This window comes from Oncorhynchus keta, chromosome 19 (genome assembly GCF_023373465.1).
Source record: "Oncorhynchus keta strain PuntledgeMale-10-30-2019 chromosome 19, Oket_V2, whole genome shotgun sequence".
Classification (NCBI taxonomy): Eukaryota; Metazoa; Chordata; class Actinopteri; order Salmoniformes; family Salmonidae; genus Oncorhynchus; species Oncorhynchus keta.
In genome coordinates this window covers 16,798,828-16,817,158 of record NC_068439.1, presented here as the reverse complement: position 1 = coordinate 16,817,158, position 18,331 = coordinate 16,798,828, and the positions used below count along the sequence as shown (strand labels likewise).

Below are 18,331 nucleotides of genomic sequence, written 5' to 3'. Positions count from 1 at the left end.
TAGGAAAGGCAGGGGGGCTCATGGCTACTAACCACGACTGTGATAGGAAAGGCAGGGGGGCTCATGGCTAATAACCACGACTGTGATAGGAAAGGCAGGGGGGCTCATGGCTAATAACCAGGACTGTGATAGGGAGGGGGCTCATGGCTACTAACCACGACTGTGATAGGAAAGGCAGGGGGGCTCATGGCTACTAACCACGACTGTGATAGGAAAGGCAGGGGGGCTCATGGCTACTAACCACGACTGTGATAGGAAAGGCAGGGGGGCTCATGGCTACTAACCACGACTGTGATAGGAAAGGCAGGGGGGCTCATGGCTAATAACCACGACTGTGATAGGAAAGGCAGGGGGGCTCATGGCTAATAACCAGGACTGTGATAGGGAGGGGGCTCATGGCTACTAACCAGGACTGTGATAGGAAAGGCAGGGGGGCTCATGGCTACTAACCACGACTGTGATAGGAAAGGCAGGGGGGCTCATGGCTAATAACCAGGACTGTGATAGGGAGGGGGCTAATGGCTACTAACCAGGACTGTGATAGGAAAGGCAGGGGGGCTCATGGCTACTAACCAGGACTGTGACAGGAAAGGCAGGGGGGCTCATGGCTAATAACCAGGACTGTGATAGGAAAGGCAGGGGGGCTCATGGCTAATAACCAGGACTGTGATAGGAAAGGCAGGGGGGCTCATGGCTACTAACCACGACTGTGATAGGAAAGGCAGGGGGGCTCATGGCTACAAACCACGACTGTGATAGGAAAGGCAGGGGGGCTCATGGCTACTAACCACGACTGTGACAGGAAAGGCAGGGGGGCTCATGGCTACTAACCACGACTGTGACAGGAAAGGCAGGGGGCTCATGGCTACTAACCACGACTGTGATAGGAAAGGCAGGGGGGCTCATGGCTAATAACCAGGACTGTGATAGGAAAGGCAGGGGGGCTCATGGCTAATAACCAGGACTGTGATAGCAAAGGCAGGGGGGCTCATGGCTACTAACCAATTTGTAAGTCGCTCTGGATAAGAGCGTCTGCTAAATGACTTAAATGTAAATGTAACCACGACTGTGATAGGAAAGGCAGGGGGGCTCATGGCTACTAACCACGACTGTGATAGGAAAGGCAGGGGGGCTCATGGCTACTAACCAGGACTGTGATCGGAAAGGCAGGGGGGCTCATGGCTACTAACCAGGACTGTGATAGGAAAGGCAGGGGGGCTCATGGCTAATAACCAGGACTGTGATAGGAAAGGCAGGGGGGCTCATGGTTAATAACCAGGACTGTGATAGGAAGGGGGCTCATGGCTAATAACCAGGACTGTGATAGGAAAGACAAGGGGGCTCATGGCTAATAACCAGGACTGTGATAGGAAAGGCAGGGGGGCTCATGGCTAATAACCAGGACTGTGATAGGAAAGGCAGGGGGGCTCATGGCTACTAACCACGACTGTGATAGGAAAGGCAGGGGGGCTCATGGCTACTAACCAGGACTGTGATAGGAAAGGCAGGGGGCTCATGGCTAATAACCAGGACTGTGATAGGAAAGGCAGGGGGCTCATGGCTACTAACCACGACTGTGATAGGAAAGGCAGGGGGGCTCATGGCTAATAACCAGGACTGTGATAGGGAGGGGGCTAATGGCTACTAACCAGGACTGTGATAGGAAAGGCAGGGGGGCTCATGGCTACTAACCAGGACTGTGACAGGAAAGGCAGGGGGGCTCATGGCTAATAACCAGGACTGTGATAGGAAAGGCAGGGGGGCTCATGGCTACTAACCAGGACTGTGATCGGAAAGGCAGGGGGGCTCATGGCTACTAACCACGACTGTGATAGGAAAGGCAGGGGGGCTCATGGCTACTAACCACGACTGTGACAGGAAAGGCAGGGGGGCTCATGGCTACTAACCACGACTGTGACAGGAAAGGCAGGGGGGCTCATGGCTACTAACCACGACTGTGATAGGAAAGGCAGGGGGGCTCATGGCTAATAACCAGGACTGTGATAGGAAAGGCAGGGGGCTCATGGCTACTAACCACGACTGTGATAGGAAAGGCAGGGGGGCTCATGGCTAATAACCAGGACTGTGATAGCAAAGGCAGGGGGGCTCATGGCTACTAACCAATTTGTAAGTCGCTCTGGATAAGAGCGTCTGCTAAATGACTTAAATGTAAATGTAACCACGACTGTGATAGGAAAGGCAGGGGGGCTCATGGCTACTAACCACGACTGTGATAGGAAAGGCAGGGGGGCTCATGGCTACTAACCAGGACTGTGATCGGAAAGGCAGGGGGGCTCATGGCTACTAACCAGGACTGTGATAGGAAAGGCAGGGGGGCTCATGGCTAATAACCAGGACTGTGATAGGAAAGGCAGGGGGGCTCATGGTTAATAACCAGGACTGTGATAGGAAAGACAAGGGGGCTCATGGCTAATAACCAGGACTGTGATAGGAAAGACAAGGGGGCTCATGGCTAATAACCAGGACTGTGATAGGAAAGGCAGGGGGGCTCATGGCTTCTAACCACGGCTGTGATAGGAAAGGCAGGGGGTTTCATGGCTACTAACCACGACTGCGATAGGAGAGGGAGGAAGGCTAGTGGCTAATAACCAGGATAGGGTGTGTGTGATAGGAGAGGGAGGTTCATTGATTTATCGTTAAACAGAGAACAACAGCTCCATGTCAATCAATGTATTTGGCCACTGTAACAAACAATCTGTGCTCCGACACTCTTTATTGTAGAGCAGCCAATAACCTTTTCAGATGCTGACCCAGAACACAGGCACTGGAAGAGACTGTGTGTGTGTGTGTGTGTGTGTGTGTGTGTGTGTGTGTGTGTGTGTGTGTGTGTGTGCCAAGGGGGGTGGATGATGTCAAACATATGTCACCCTTAGACAGGGAGGCGTCGGCTGAGGCAGGATGGAGCGATGGAAGGAGAGGAGGGGAGTGAAGGATTGGGGCAGCAGTATACAGACATACAATGAAAAAGCCATCATGACTGAGACTTCCATTAAAAACAACACACAGTATCACTTATCCCACATTTCCATACCTCTCTAAAACCCGAGACGGAGAGAAACTACAAACCAAGCCGGGAGAGACCGAGAGAAACTACAAACCAAGCCGGGAGAGACCAAGAGAAACTACAAACCAAGCCGGGAGAGGCTGAGGAAAGAAAGGGAGAAAAAAAGGAGAGAGACATTTTGTGAGAGTGTAAAATACGTTGAGAGTAAATGGCCCAGTCTTAATTAGTTAGTAGACAACTAATAAAGACTGTGGTAGTAATGCTAGAATGAGAGCCAGGTGGAGGGAGGGAACGAGGAAAGAAGAGGGAGGGAGGACTAGCTTAGGAAGCCCGTATTCTGTCCTTAAGGAGCCATGATGGTTTAATGGTGATATTGAGAGCAGAAGAGTTATTGTCCTAGAAGCTCCGCCAGGGTGAGTGAGGCTGCCAGGGATTCATGTGGCCAACTTTACACTGTCTTTAAAACTGTTACAATATAACGACTAGCACTACTCACCAGACCCAGACGCTTAGAAACTAACACTTCTCCCCTTCTCGTTTCTGTTGCTTTGGTGTGTTGTGGTGTAGTATGGAGGTGTGTTGTGGTGTAACATGGAGGAGTGTTGTATGGAGGGGTGTTGTGGTGTATTATGGAGGCGTGTTGTGGTGTAGTATGGAGGCGTGTTGTGGTGTAGTATGGAGGCGTGTTGTGGTGTAATATGGAGGGGTGTTGTATGGAGGGGTGTTGTGGTGTAGTATGGAGGGGTGTTGTGGTGTAGTATGGAGCGTGTTGTGGTGTAGTATGGAGCGTGTTGTGGTGTAGTATGGAGCGTGTTGTGGAGCGTGTTGTGTTGTGGAGCGTGTTGTGGTGTGGAGCGTGTTGTGGTGTGGAGCGTGTTGTGGTGTGGAGCGTGTTGTGGTGTGGAGCGTGTTGTGGTGTGGAGCGTGTTGTGGTGTGGAGCGTGTTGTGGTGTGGAGCGTGTTGTGGTGTGGAGGCGTGTTGTGGTGTGGAGGCGTGTTGTGGTGTGGAGGCGTGTTGTGGTGTGGAGGCGTGTTGTGGTGTGGAGCGTGTTGTGGTTTAGTGGTGTGGAGCGTGTTGTGGTTTAGTGTTGTGGAGGCGTGTTGTGGTTTAGTGTTGTGGAGGCGTGTTGTGGTTTAGTGTTGTGGAGGCGTGATGTGGTTTAGTGTTGTGGAGGCGTGTTGTGGTTTAGTGTGGAGGCGTGGTTTGGTTTAGTGTGGAGGCGTGGTTTGGTTTAGTGTGGAGGTTTGGTTTAGTGTGGAGGCGTGGTGTGGTGGAGTATGGAGGTGTGGTTTAGTGTGGAGGCGTGTTGTGATTTAGTGTGGAGGCGTGATGTGGTTTAGTGTTGTGGAGGCGTGATGTGGTTTAGTGTTGTGGAGGCGTGATGTGGTTTAGTGTTGTGGAGCGTGATGTGGTTTAGTGTGGAGCGTGTTGTGGTTTAGTGTTGTGGAGCGTGATGTGGTTTAGTGTTGTGGAGCGTGATGTGGTTTAGTGTTGTGGAGCGTGATGTGGTTTAGTGTGGAGGCGTGATGTGGTTTAGTGTGGAGGCGTGATGTGGTTTAGTGTGGAGGCGTGATGTGGTTTAGTGTTGTGGAGGCGTGTTGTGGTTTAGTGTTGTGGAGGCGTGATGTGGTTTAGTGTTGTGGAGGCGTGATGTGGTTTAGTGTTGTGGAGGCGTGATGTGGTTTAGTGTTGTGGAGGCGTGATGTGGTTTAGTGTTGTGGAGGCGTGATGTGGTTTAGTGTTGTGGTTTAGTGTTGTGGTTTAGTGTTGTGGTTTAGTGTTGTGGAGGCGTGTTGTGGAGGCGTGTTGTGGAGGCGTGTGGAGGTGTGGTGTTGTATGGAGGCGTGTTGAGGTGTAGTATGGAGGCGTGGTGTAGTATGGAGGCGTGGTGTAACATGGAGCGTGTTGTGGTGTAGTATGGAGCGTGTGGAGGTGTGGTGTTGTATGGAGCGTGGTGTAACATGGAGGCGTGGTGTAGTATGGAGCGTGGTGTAGTATGGTGGTGTAGTATGGAGGCATGTTGTTGTGTAGTATGGAGCGTGGTATAGTATGGAGCGTGTTGTGGTGTAGTATGGAGCGTGTTGTAGTATGGAGGCGTGTTGTGGTGTAGTATGGAGCGTGTTGTGGTGTAGTATGGAGCGTGTTGTGGTGTAGTATGGAGCGTGTTGTGGTGTAGTATGGAGCGTGTTGTGGTGTAGTATGGAGGTGTTGTGGTGTAGTATGGAGGTGTGGAGGCGTGTTGTGGTGTGGAGGCGTGTTGTGGTGTGGAGCGTGTTGTGGTGTGGAGCGTGTTGTGGTGTGGAGGCGTGTTGTGGTGTGGAGCGTGTTGTGGTGTGGAGCGTGGCGTAATGTGGAGGCGTGGCGTAATGTGGAGGCGTGGCGTAATGTGGAGGCGTGTTATGTTGTGGAGGCGTGATTTAGTGTGGAGGCGTGTTGTGGTTTAGTGTGGTGGCGTAGTGTGGAGGCGTGTTGTGGTTTAGTGTGGAGGCGTGTTGTGGTTTAGTGTGGAGGCGTGTTGTGGTTTAGTGTGGAGGCGTGTTGTGGTTTAGTGTGGAGGCGTGTTGTGGTTTAGTGTGGAGGCGTGTTGTGGTTTAGTGTGGAGGCGTGATGTGGTTTAGTGTTGTGGAGGCGTGATGTGGTTTAGTGTTGTGGAGGCGTGATGTGGTTTAGTGTTGTGGAGGCGTGTTGTGGTTTAGTGTTGTGGAGGCGTGTTGTGGTTTAGTGTTGTGGAGGCGTGTTGTGGTTTAGTGTTGTGGAGGCGTGTTGTGGTTTAGTGTGGAGGCGTGGTTTGGTTTAGTGTTGTGGAGGCGTGATGTGGTTTAGTGTGGAGGCGTGTTGTGGTTTAGTGTGGAGGCGTGATGTGGTTTAGTGTTGTGGAGGCGTGATGTGGTTTAGTGTGGAGGCGTGATGTGGTTTAGTGTTGTGGAGGCGTGATGTGGTTTAGTGTTGTGGAGGCGTGATGTGGTTTAGTGTGGAGCGTGATGTGGTTTAGTGTGGAGCGTGATGTGGTTTAGTGTGGAGCGTGATGTGGTTTAGTGTGGAGCGTGATGTGGTTTAGTGTGGAGCGTGATGTGGTTTAGTGTTGTGGAGGCGTGATGTGGTTTAGTGTTGTGGAGGCGTGATGTGGTTTAGTGTTGTGGAGGCGTGATGTGGTTTAGTGTTGTGGTTTAGTGTTGTGGTTTAGTGTTGTGGTTTAGTGTTGTGGAGGCGTGTTGTGGAGGCGTGTTGTGGTTTAGTGTTGTGGAGGCGTGTTGTGGTTTGGTTTAGTATGGAGGCGTGTGGAGGTGTGGTGTTGTATGGAGGCGTGTTGAGGTGTAGTATGGAGGCGTGGTGTAGTATGGTGGTGTAGTATGGAGGCGTGGTGTAACATGGAGGCGTGTTGTGGTGTAGTATGGAGGCGTGTGGAGGTGTGGTGTTGTATGGAGGCGTGGTGTAACATGGAGGCGTGTTGAGGTTTAGTATGGAGGCGTGGTGTAGTATGGAGGCGTGGTGTAGTATGGAGGCGTGGTGTAGTATGGTGGTGTAGTATGGAGGCATGTTGTTGTGTAGTATGGAGGCGTGGTATAGTATGGAGGCGTGTTGTGGTTTAGTATGGAGGCATGGTGTAGTATGGAGGCGTGTTGTGGTGTAGTATGGAGGCGTGTTGTGGTGTAGTATGGAGGCGTGTTGTGGTGTAGTATGGAGGCGTGTTGTGGTGTAGTATGGAGGTGTTGTGGTGTAGTATGGAGGTGTGGAGGCGTGTTGTGGAGGCGTGTTGTGGTGTGGAGGCGTGGAGGCGTGTTGTGGTGTGGAGGCGTGTTGTGGTGTGGAGGCGTGGTGTGATTTAATGTGGAGGCGTGGCGTAATGTGGAGGCGTGGCGTAATGTGGAGGCGTGGCGTAATGTGGAGCGTGGCGTAATGTGGAGCGTGTTATGTTGTGGAGCGTGATTTAGTGTGGAGGCGTGTTGTGGAGCGTGTTGTGGTTTAGTGTGGAGGCCTGTTGTGGTTTAGTGTGGAGGCCTGTTGTGGTTTAGTGTGGAGCGTGTTGTGGTTTAGTGTGGAGCGTGTTGTGGTTTAGTGTGGAGGCGTGTTGTGGTTTAGTGTGGAGGCGTGTTGTGGTTTAGTGTGGAGGCGTGATGTGGTTTAGTGTTGTGGAGGCGTGATGTGGTTTAGTGTTGTGGAGGCGTGATGTGGTTTAGTGTTGTGGAGCGTGATGTGGTTTAGTGTTGTGGAGCGTGTTGTGGTTTAGTGTTGTGGAGGCGTGTTGTGGTTTAGTGTTGTGGAGGCGTGTTGTGGTTTAGTGTTGTGGAGGCGTGTTGTGGTTTAGTGTGGAGGCGTGGTTTGGTTTAGTGTTGTGGAGGCGTGATGTGGTTTAGTGTTGTGGAGGCGTGATGTGGTTTAGTGTTGTGGAGGCGTGATGTGGTTTAGTGTTGTGGAGGCGTGATGTGGTTTAGTGTTGTGGAGGCGTGATGTGGTTTAGTGTTGTGGAGGCGTGATGTGGTTTAGTGTTGTGGAGGCGTGATGTGGTTTAGTGTTGTGGAGGCGTGTTGTGGTTTAGTGTTGTGGAGGCGTGTTGTGGTTTAGTGTGGAGGCGTGGTTTGGTTTAGTGTGGAGGCGTGGTGTAACATGAAGGCGTGTTGTGGTGTAGTATGGAGGCGTGTTGTGGTGTAGTATGGAGGCGTGTGTAGTATGGAGGTGTGGTGTAGTATGGAGGCATGTTGTGGTGTAGTATGGAGGGGTGGTGTAGTATGGAGGCGTGTTGTGGTGTAGTATGGAGGCGTGTTGTGGTGTAGTATGGAGGCGTGTTGTGGTGTAGTATGGAGGCGTGTTGTGGTGTAGTATGGAGGGGTGGTGTAGTATGGAGGCGTGTTGTGGTTTAGTATGGAGGCGTGTTGTGGTTTAGTATGGAGGCGTGTTGTGGTGTAGTATGGAGGCGTGTTGTGGTGTAGTATGGAGGCGTGTTGTGGTGTAGTATGGAGGCGTGTTGTGGTGTAGTATGGAGGCGTGTTGTGGTGTAGTATGGAGGCGTGTTGTGGTGTAGTATGGAGGCGTGTTGTGGTGTAGTATGGAGGCGTGTTGTGGTGTAGTATGGAGGGGTGGTGTAGTATGGAGGCGTGTTGTGGTGTAGTATGGAGGCGTGTTGTGGTGTAGTATGGAGGCGTGTTGAGGTGTAGTATGGAGGCGTGTTGTGGTGTAGTATGGAGGCGTGTTGTGGTGTAGTATGGAGGCGTGTTGAGGTGTAGTATGGAGGCGTGTTGAGGTGTAGTATGGAGGCGTGTTGTGGTGTAGTATGGAGGGGTGGTGTAGTATGGAGGCGTGTTGAGGTGTAGTATGGAGGCGTGTTGAGGTGTAGTATGGAGGCGTGTTGAGGTGTAGTATGGAGGCGTGTTGAGGTGTAGTATGGAGGGGTGGTGTAGTATGGAGGCGTGTTGTGGTGTAGTATGGAGCGTGGTATAGTATGGAGGCGTGTTGTGGTTTAGTATTGAGGCGTGTTGTGGTGTAGTATGGAGGGGTGGTGTAGTATGGAGGCGTTTTGAGGTGTAGTATGGAGGCGTGTTGAGGTGTAGTATGGAGGCGTGTTGAGGTGTAGTATGGAGGCGTGTTGAGGTGTAGTATGGAGGCGTGTTGAGGTGTAGTATGGAGGCGTGTTGTGGTTTAGTATGGAGACGTGTTGTGGTGTTGTATGGAGGCGTGGTGTAATGTGGAGGCGTGTTATGTTGTGGAGGCGTGGTGTAGTGTGGAGGCGTGATGTGGTGTAGTGTGGAGGCGTGATGTGGTGTGGTTTAGTGTGGTATGGAGGCGTGTTGTGGTGTAGTATGGAGGCGTGTGGTGGTGTATTGTGGAGGCATGGTTTGGTTTAGTGTGGTGGTGTGGTTTAGTGTGGTGGTGTGGTGTAGTGTGGAGGCGTGTTGTGGTGCAGTGTGGAGGCGTGTTGTGGTGCAGTGTGGAGGCGTGTTGTGGTGCAGTGTGGAGGCGTGTTGTGGTGCAGTGTGGAGGCGTGTTGTGGTGCAGTGTGGAGGCGTGTTGTGGTGCAGTGTGGAGGCGTGTTGTGGTGCAGTGTGGAGGCGTGTTGTGGTGCAGTGTGGAGGCGTGTTGTGGTGCAGTGGGGAGGCGTGTTGTGGTGCAGTGTGGAGGCGTGTTGTGGTGCAGTGTGGAGGCGTAGTGTGGTGGTTTAGTGTAGTATGGAGGCGTGTGGTGGTGTATTGTGGAGGCATGGTTTGGTTTAGTGTGGTGGTGTGGTTTAGTGTGGAGGCGTGGTGTGTGTGTTGTGGTTTAGTGTGGAGGCGTGGTGTAATGTGGAGGCGTGTTGTGGTGTAGTGTGGAGGCATGTTTTGGTTTAGTGTGGAGGCGTGTGGAGGCGTGTTTTGGTTTAGTGTGGTGTAGTGTGGAGGCGTGGTTTGGTTTAGTGTGGTGGTGTGGAGGTGTGTTGTGGTTTAGTGTGGTGTGGTGTTGGAGGCGTGTTGTGGTTTAGTGTGGAGGCGTGTTGTGGTTTAGTGTGGAGGCGTGTTGTGGTTTAGTGTGGAGGCGTATTGTGGTTTAGTGTGGAGGCGTGTTGTGGTTTAGTGTGGAGGCGTGTTGTGGTTTAGTGTGGAGGCGTGTTGTGGTTTAGTGTGGAGGCGTGTTGTGGTTTAGTGTGGAGGCGTGTTGTGGTTTAGTGTGGAGGCGTGTTGTGGTTTAGTGTGGAGGTGTGTTGTGGTGTTGTGGGGGCGTGTTGTGGTTTAGTGTGGAGGCGTGTTGTGGTTTAGTGTGGAGGCGTGTTGTGGTTTAGTGTGGAGGCGTGTTGTGGTTTAGTGTGGAGGTGTGTTGTGGTTTAGTGTGGAGGTGTGTTGTGGTGTAGTGTGTAGGCGTGGTGTGGTGTGATGTGTAGTGTGTAGGCGTGGTGTTGTGTGATGTGTAGGTGTGATGTGGAGGCGTGGTGTTGTGTGGTGTGATGTGTAGTGTGTAGGCGTGGTGTTGTGTGATGTGTAGTGTGTAGGCGTGGTGTTGTGTAGTGTGTAGGCGTGGTGTTGTGTGGTGTGTAGTGTGTAGGCGTGGTGTTGTGTGATGTGGAGGCGTGGTGTTGTGTGGTGTGATGTGTAGTGTGTAGGCGTGGTGTTGTGTAGTGTGTAGGCGTGGTGTTGTGTGATGTGTAGGTGTGATGTGGTGGTGGTGTTGTGTGGTGTGATGTGTAGTGTGTAGGCGTGGTGTTGTGTGGTGTGATGTGTAGGTGTGATGTGTAGGTGTGATGTGGAGGCGTGGTGTAGTGTGTAGGCGTGGTGTGGTGTGATGTGTAGTGTGTAGGCGTGGTGTTACATTTACATTTACATTTAAGTCATTTAGCAGACGCTCTTATCCAGAGCGACTTACAAATTGGTGCATTTACCTTATGACATCCAGTGGAACAGCCACTTTACAATAGTGCATCTAAATCTTTTAAGGGGGGGGGGGGGTGAGAAGGATTACTTTATCCTATCCTAGGTATTCCTTAAAAGAGGTGGGGTTTCAGGTGTCTCCGGAAGGTGGTGATTGACTCCGCTGTCCTGGCGTCGTGAGGGAGTTTGTTCCACCATTGGGGGGCCAGAGCAGCGAACAGTTTTGACTGGGCTGAGCGGGAACTGTACTTCCTCAGTGGTAGGGAGGCGAGCAGGCCAGAGGTGGATGAACGCAGTGCCCTTGTTTGGGTGTAGGGCCTGATCAGAGCCTGGAGGTACTGAGGTGCCGTTCCCCTCACAGCTCCGTAGGCAAGCACCATGGTCTTGTAGCGGATGCGAGCTTCAACTGGAAGCCAGTGGAGAGAGCGGAGGAGCGGGGTGACGTGAGAGAACTTGGGAAGGTTGAACACCAGACGGGCTGCGGCGTTCTGGATGAGTTGTAGGGGTTTAATGGCACAGGCAGGGAGCCCAGCCAACAGCGAGTTGCAGTAATCCAGACGGGAGATGACAAGTGCCTGGATTAGGACCTGCGCCGCTTCCTGTGTGAGGCAGGGTCGTACTCTGCGGATGTTGTAGAGCATGAACCTACAGGAACGGGCCACCGCCTTGATGTTAGTTGAGAACGACAGGGTGTTGTCCAGGATCACGCCAAGGATCACGCCAAGGTTCTTAGCGCTCTGGGAGGAGGACACAATGGAGTTGTCAACCGTGATGGAGAGATCATGGAACGGGCAGTCCTTCCCCGGGAGGAAGAGCAGCTCCGTCTTGCCGAGGTTCAGCTTGAGGTGGTGATCCGTCATCCACACTGATATGTCTGCCAGACATGCAGAGATGCGATTCGCCACCTGGTCATCAGAATGGGGAAAGATTTGTGTGTGTGATGTGTAGGTGTGATGTGTAGGTGTGATGTGGAGGCGTGGTGTGGTGTGGTGTGATGTGTAGTGTGTAGGCGTGGTGTTGTGTGGTGTGATGTGTAGTGTGTAGGCGTGGTGTTGTGTGGTGTAGTGTGTAGGCGTGGTGTTGTGTAGGTGTGATGTGTAGGCGTGGCGTGGTGTGATGTGTAGGTGTGATGTGGAGGCGTGGTGTGGTGTGATGTGTAGGTGTGATGTGGAGGCGTGGTGTTGTGTGGTGTGATGTGTAGGTGTGATGTGTAGGCGTGGCGTTGTGTTATGTGTAGGTGTGATGTGGTGGCGTTGTGTGATGTGATGTGTAGTGTGTAGGCGTGGTGTGATGTGTAGGTGTGATGTGGAGGCGTGGTGTTGTGTGGTGTGATGTGTAGGTGTGATGTGTAGTGTGTAGGCGTGGCGTTGTGTGATGTGTAGGTGTGATGTGGTGGCGTTGTGTGATGTGTAGGTGTGATGTGGTGGCGTTGTGTGTAGGCGTGGCGTTGTGTGATGTGTAGGTGTGATGTGGTGGCGTTGTGTAGGTGTGATGTGGTGGCGTTGTGTGATGTGTAGGTGTGATGTGGAAGTGTGTTGGTTCACCTGAGGATGTCACACCTTATTCCTTTCTGAATACTCATCCCTCTCATCCCTCTGGCACGAGACATGCTGCACTCTGACATTTCCTGTAGTTATTGGTCCTTCTACGTAGTACTGTCTTCTTCCCTTGCTTCTGGAGGCAGAGTGCTTTTAAATGACTGGGGAAGTGTGTATGTGTGTCAATGAGGTTTATGTGCTCCTTGGCCACCACTTGTCCTCCTCTTTCTTCCATGTTCGAGGCATGATGAAGGATAGGAGGGGTAAACATCAATACTGCATTAGGCAGCATTTCCCAGTCCTCCACCTAACCAGCCATTAACACTGAGAGATGGAGAAGAGAGAGACAGGCTCTGGGTTCAACATGGGTCACCAGCTCTCTCTTTTTCTCTTTCTCTCACACTCCCTCTTTCTCTTTTTATTACAACATCTGTCTCTCTCTCGATCACTGTATCACTATATCAGCAGCACACAAAAAAAATTGTGCACCTCCTCATGGATCTCCCGGTCACGACCGGGGCTGTGACACAGCCTGGGATCCAACCCGGGTCTGTAGTGACTCCTCAAGCCCTGCTGATCCACTCAGGAGCCCCAGTATCTCTGTTTCACATGCTCGTTTTCTCTTTCCTTTCATTGTTTTTCTATTGGCCTACCAGTATCATTGTTTTTCTATTGGCCTACCAGTATCATTGTTTTTTTCTATTGGCCTACCAGTATCATTGTTTTTTTCTATTGGCCTACCAGTATCATTGTTTTTCTATTGGCCTACCAGTATCATTGTTTTTCTATTGGCCCACCAGTATCATTGTTTTTTCTATTGGCCTACCAGTATCATTGTTTTTCTATTGGCCTACCAGTATCATTGTTTTTCTATTGGCCTACCAGTATCATTGTTTTTCTATTGGCCTACCAGTATCATTGTTTTTCTATTGGCCTACCAGTATCATTGTTTTTCTATTGGCCTACCAGTATCATTGTTTTTCTATTGGCCTACCAGTATCATTGTTTTTCTATTGGCCTACCAGTATCATTGTTTTTCTATTGGCCTACCAGTATCATTGTTTTTCTATTGGCCTACCAGTATCATTGTTTTTCTATTGGCCTACCAGTATCATTGTTTTTTTCTATTGGCCTACCAGTATCATTGTTTTTTTCTATTGGCCTACCAGTATCATTGTTTTTCTATTGGCCCACCAGTATCATTGTTTTTCTATTGGCCCACCAGTATCATTGTTTTTTTCTATTGGCCTACCAGTATCATTGTTTTTCTATTGGCCTACCAGTATCATTGTTTTTCTATTGGCCTACCAGTATCATTGTTTTTCTATTGGCCTACCAGTATCATTGTTTTTTTCTATTGGCCTACCAGTATCATTGTTTTTTTTTTCTATTGGCCTACCAGTATCATTGTTTTTTTCTATTGGCCTACCAGTATCATTGTTTTTTTCTATTGGCCTACCAGTATCATTGTTTTTTTCTATTGGCCTACCAGTATCATTGTTTTTCTATTGGCCCACCAGTATCATTGTTTTTCTATTGGCCCACCAGTATCATTGTTTTTTTCTATTGGCCTACCAGTATCATTGTTTTTTTCTATTGGCCTACCAGTATCATTGTTTTTCTATTGGCCTACCAGTATCATTGTTTTTCTATTGGCCTACCAGTATCATTGTTTTTCTATTGGCCTACCAGTATCATTGTTTTTCTATTGGCCTACCAGTATCATTGTTTTTCTATTGGCCTACCAGTATCATTGTTTTTCTATTGGCCTACCAGTATCATTGTTTTTCTATTGGCCCACCAGTATCATTGTTTTTCTATTGGCCTACCAGTATCATTGTTTTTCTATTGGCCCACCAGTATCATTGTTTTTCTATTGGCCTACCAGTATCATTGTTTTTCTATTGGCCCACCAGTATCATTGTTTTTTTTCTATTGGCCCACCAGTATCATTGTTTTTTTCTATTGGCCTACCAGTATCATTGTTTTTCTATTGGCCCACCAGTATCTCTCTCTGTACCTCTACACCCCCCCTTTATTTCCCCCTACCATTCCCTTACCTTTCTACCCTTCCACAACTCTCACACCTTCACCTTCTCTCTCCATCGTTTTCCTCCTTTTCTCTTTAACTAACCTCCTCTCTTCTGTTCCAGGTTGGGTCTGGACCCGAAACTGCTGGCCCAGATCCTGAACATGTCATCAGGCAGGTGCTGGTCCAGTGACTCGTATAACCCAGTACCAGGTGTCATGGAGGGAGTCCCCTCTGGCAACAACTACCAGGGAGGCTTTGGAACCACGCTCATGGCCAAGGTCTGTTCTGTTCTACCCGAGCTGGCTATATCTGACTGGATGTGTTTGAACGTCTGTCTGTTTATGCCTCCCTTTTCATCTCTCCTTCTTTCTCTATCAAGTTTGGTTTGCTTATTTCTCCTTATTTTATTTTGTTCCTCTTCATCTCTCTCTTGATCTCATTCCTCCCTTCTGTGCTCTCTCGTCTACTCTGCTTCACATAAACTCACATCTAACATCCCCATCTCTCTCTCCTGTAAGGACCTGGGTCTGGCCCAGCACACAGCCACCAACACAAAGACCCCTGTCCCCCTGGGCTCGCTGGCCCATCAGATCTACCGTGTCATGTGTGCCCGCGGCTACGCCAACAAGGACTTCTCCTCTGTGTTCCAGTTCCTACGTGAACAGGAGGAGGAGCCAGAAAAGAAGGGGGACTAGAACCCCTTACCTTAACCCCCAGCACACCCCTACGTCCCGCCCGTACACCACAACCCTGCCTTTACCTGAGGAGAGAATTGGTTTCAGAGAGGTATGAGAACTTGAGATGGAAGTTGTTCTTTACTGCTGATCTAGGGTCAGGTATGATTTCATCCCCCCTAATGGTTAAGGTTAGGGCTGGGGGTTAGGTTAGGGCAGCCTCTACTGGCCAGGGAGGGGGCAGGGGGGTACTCATGGTCTAACACAACGTGTCGAGGGGATGACGTACGTAGGTTTAAAAGAGGATGTTTGACAGATCAGATAATGTGCATAACGTTGTACTCCCTGTTCTTTGTTTTGGGTTGTTTTTGTTTGTTTGTCTTGCCAGGAGTTTGTCTGTTACATGTGTTACAACCCATGATCCTGCCTCTTTGTCAGAGAAGAGAAGAAGACGCTGAAACAAGCAGAAAATAGCAACGCAGCAGCTCCTCCTCCAGGGCTCTGAGGTTTAGACTGGGTGATCAGAGATGCAGATGTAGACTGACCACGTCGCACCTGTTCAGCAGTAGCCTGAAATAATGAGAATAATAAGGATGATGATGCTATAGAGCTCAAGACAATTAGGGAAGGGCATACCACTGTCCCCTGTCTGAAGACTCTCACATACACACTTGAGCATTCTACACATGATAACCTATATTACATTACTTCATACCATATGGGATCAGACGTTTCCTCATTTTGTTACCCGTCTTGTTTTGGGGGTGGGGAGGAGGTAGTTGGTGGGTGGGATTTGGGAGAAGGGGTGTGATAGGTAGGTAGTAGTGGTTCACTGATGTAAACCTCCCATTATTTGTTCCTTCATTATCCATCCATTTATTAATTGTTTTATTCAGTCACATGTTTTCAACTTGAGCACAGTAGTGTATGTTCCGTTTTTGGGGGGGGGGACAGGTCCCACCATGCTCGCTTCACTTTATACAGACCCACCACTGTCTGGTACTGTGAGACGCCATTGGCGGCAGCTCCCAGGTCACTATGCACTCTGACCAATCCGTGCGGAGTGGGGCCAGTGAATCCTTTGATATACTTCCTGATTTGATATACCTCTACTGGAATTACAGCTTCTGTTCTGGAATTTCATTATCACCTATACAACTATTCTATCTGTAGCTTTTTTTTACTGTCGGACAAAATATCTATCTTCTGCTCAGTACCTCTCCTTTGTCGTTTTCTTTCACTTCTCTTTTCATGTCATTCTCTCTCTCTCCTCTTCACTTGCTCCCTCTTCTTTCTGACTGTGGCTCAGAACGGGCAGTATGTCTGTTTTAAAGCGCCACCGAGGGTAGACTCCATCCCAACCTGCGCTGTGTGCATGTACATAATGTATATTTCTGTTGTTGACTGTATTAAAGGAGAACCAGAGAATCCTCGCTGTCACGTTTTTCTTCTCACTGTACACTAGTACATTAAAAGAGTCCGTCTCTGTCCGTCTCTGTCCGTCTCTGTCCGTCTCTGTCCGTCTCTGTCCGTCTCTGTCAGTCTCTGTCAGTCTCTGTCCGTCTCTGTCCGTCTCTGTCCGTCTCTGTCCGTCTCTGTCCGTCTCTGTCCGTCTCTGTCCGTCTCTGTCCGTCTCTGTCTCAATGTAAGGGGCTTTATTGGCATGGGAAGCATGAAATGGATAATAAAAGTGAAATAATGTGTGTCTGTCCTGTGAACACATCCTCCATCACACTCCTGTCAGAAATAAGGAGGTGCTCTCTAATCTCACATCTCTCTGTTTTGCTCTTTATAAAAATATAAAATGTTTAAAGTAAGGCTCATGTTGGCTACATGTCGTAATTGAACTGTAATTGTCTTTTTCATAAAAATAATTCCTGCTCCAGCTCTGTCTGACTGGCACAGATGACACCAGCTCAATAAAACACAACTGAAAAAAGGAATAACCAAGCCATGATTTTTCCCTCCCATTTCATTGTAATGATGGAAATAAGGGCATCATTCTGAGATTAGTGCTTCTATTTCTCCCTGCGTGACACGGGGTGTTATACACTCCTCTGGTAGAGAGCTTGAGAGAACAATGGAACAACAGGCAGGCAGTCGACCACAGGGCTGAGGCCTGGCACAACAGAGCTGTCGTCTCAGAGCCATGGTGAACACAGACGAGGTAGAGACATGCACAGGTCTGACCCTAAACTGGAACTAGAACCATGAGTAACATAACATTTGCGTCATTTAGAAGACGCTCTTCACTAGAGCAACTTACAGGAGCAATTAGGGTTAAGTGCCTTGCTCAAGGGCAAATCTGCAGATTTTTCACCTTGTCGGCTCGGGGATTCGAACCAGGATAATGTTGCGCACACACGACCCTAACCCCAATTAACCCAAACCCAAGTCTACGGCAACACCTAACAAACACACGTCAGCATAACCGTCCGTAACTCCTGTGACTGAAGAGGATGCCCCGAATAACTCTGAGAACTTCAGTGTCCACAGCTGTCATCTCGTTGCCATGGGGAGCACCGACAGGGCAGGGACCTGAACTTGAACTAACATGAATCCAAGCCTACAACAAGGGTGTGGGTACAGAGAATGCCATTCATAACTCAGAAAGAAACACTTCAGTGTCCGGCTGTCAGCAGTCTCCCAGTGCAGTAGACTTGATCACTTGAGTGTCCGGCTGTCAGCAGTCTCCCAGTGCAGTAGACTTGATCACTTCAGTGTCCGGCTGTCAGCAGTCTCCCAGTGCAGTAGACTTGATCACTTGAGTGTCCGGCTGTCAGCAGTCTCCCAGTGCAGTAGACTTGATCACTTCAGTGTCCGGCTGTCAGCAGTCTCCCAGTGCAGTAGACTTGATCACTTCAGTGTCCGGCTGTCAGCAGTCTCCCAGTGCAGTAGACTTGATCACTTCAGTGTCCGGCTGTCAGCAGTCTCCCAGTGCAGTAGACTTGATCACTTCAGTGTCCGGCTGTCAGCAGTCTCCCAGTGCAGTAGACTTGATCACTTCAGTGTCCGGCTGTCAGCAGTCTCCCAGTGCAGTAGACTTGATCACTTCAGTGTTAAAGGTGGATTTGGACACACCGGAGAGTCATGGCTAAATCCTACTAGGTCAAAGGAGTTGTACATACAAACATTTCACTCCAGTCCAGTAGAATATGACTGTCCTGGCCAGGGGCCAGTCTGTCTGAGTTCTGTCTACACACCAGTCTTGTCCAGTAGCATATGAGTGTCCTGGCCAGGGGCCAGTCTATCTGTGGTCAGTTTATACCAGTCCAGTCTACATCCTGGTCTAGCAGCACTACTAACCCCCACCTATCTGATTCATATTTGGGTGTTTTAATTAGTCTGTGTTTATGAGCAGGCAGCTGAGTCGGCGGTTTCCTCATTAAGAGAACATGAAAGGGCTCTATAAAGGAGCCGTGGTGAGACCGGCCCGCATTCTGACGTCTGTAGGCTAGGGGACGACGTGACAACGGGACCGGCCCAGACCGGCCTACCACAGTCCCAGATGGCACCCTATTCCCCTACGGGCCCTGGTCAAACGTGCACCATGTAGGGAATAGGGTGCTGTTTGGGACGCCGACTTGTCTGTTCAGCCTGACAGGCACACACCAACATACTGTAGTGGGATAGGCACCAAGCAGCCAGGCACCACTCCTTTTCAAGTTTTGGATATGTATTTGTCTCTGTAGTTATTATTGAGCTGTCTGAGCAGTGGCCTGTATTTGTT

The 18,331-nt window shown here is 49.9% G+C and overlaps 1 protein-coding gene across 2 annotated transcripts in view; it reads left to right on the top strand.

Annotated features, from left to right (window-relative positions):
* The window catches only part of LOC118377837 (3-hydroxyisobutyrate dehydrogenase, mitochondrial-like), a 49,532-nt gene extending 33,503 nt beyond the window's left edge, over positions 1-16,029 (top strand). Inside the window, exons 7-9 of one of the 2 annotated variants that reach the window (XR_008070523.1) lie at positions 14,049-14,205; positions 14,446-14,713; positions 14,990-16,029. Coding sequence is in view for 1 of the 2 variants with exons in the window: in XM_052469757.1 (XP_052325717.1) it covers positions 14,049-14,205; positions 14,446-14,622 (334 nt within the window). In the remaining variant the exon portion in view is untranslated. Of the gene's footprint in view, positions 1-14,048; positions 14,206-14,445 lie in introns of both variants that reach the window. The other variant, XM_052469757.1, reaches the window with a different exon arrangement.
* Positions 16,030-18,331: the final 2,302 nt, after the last annotated feature.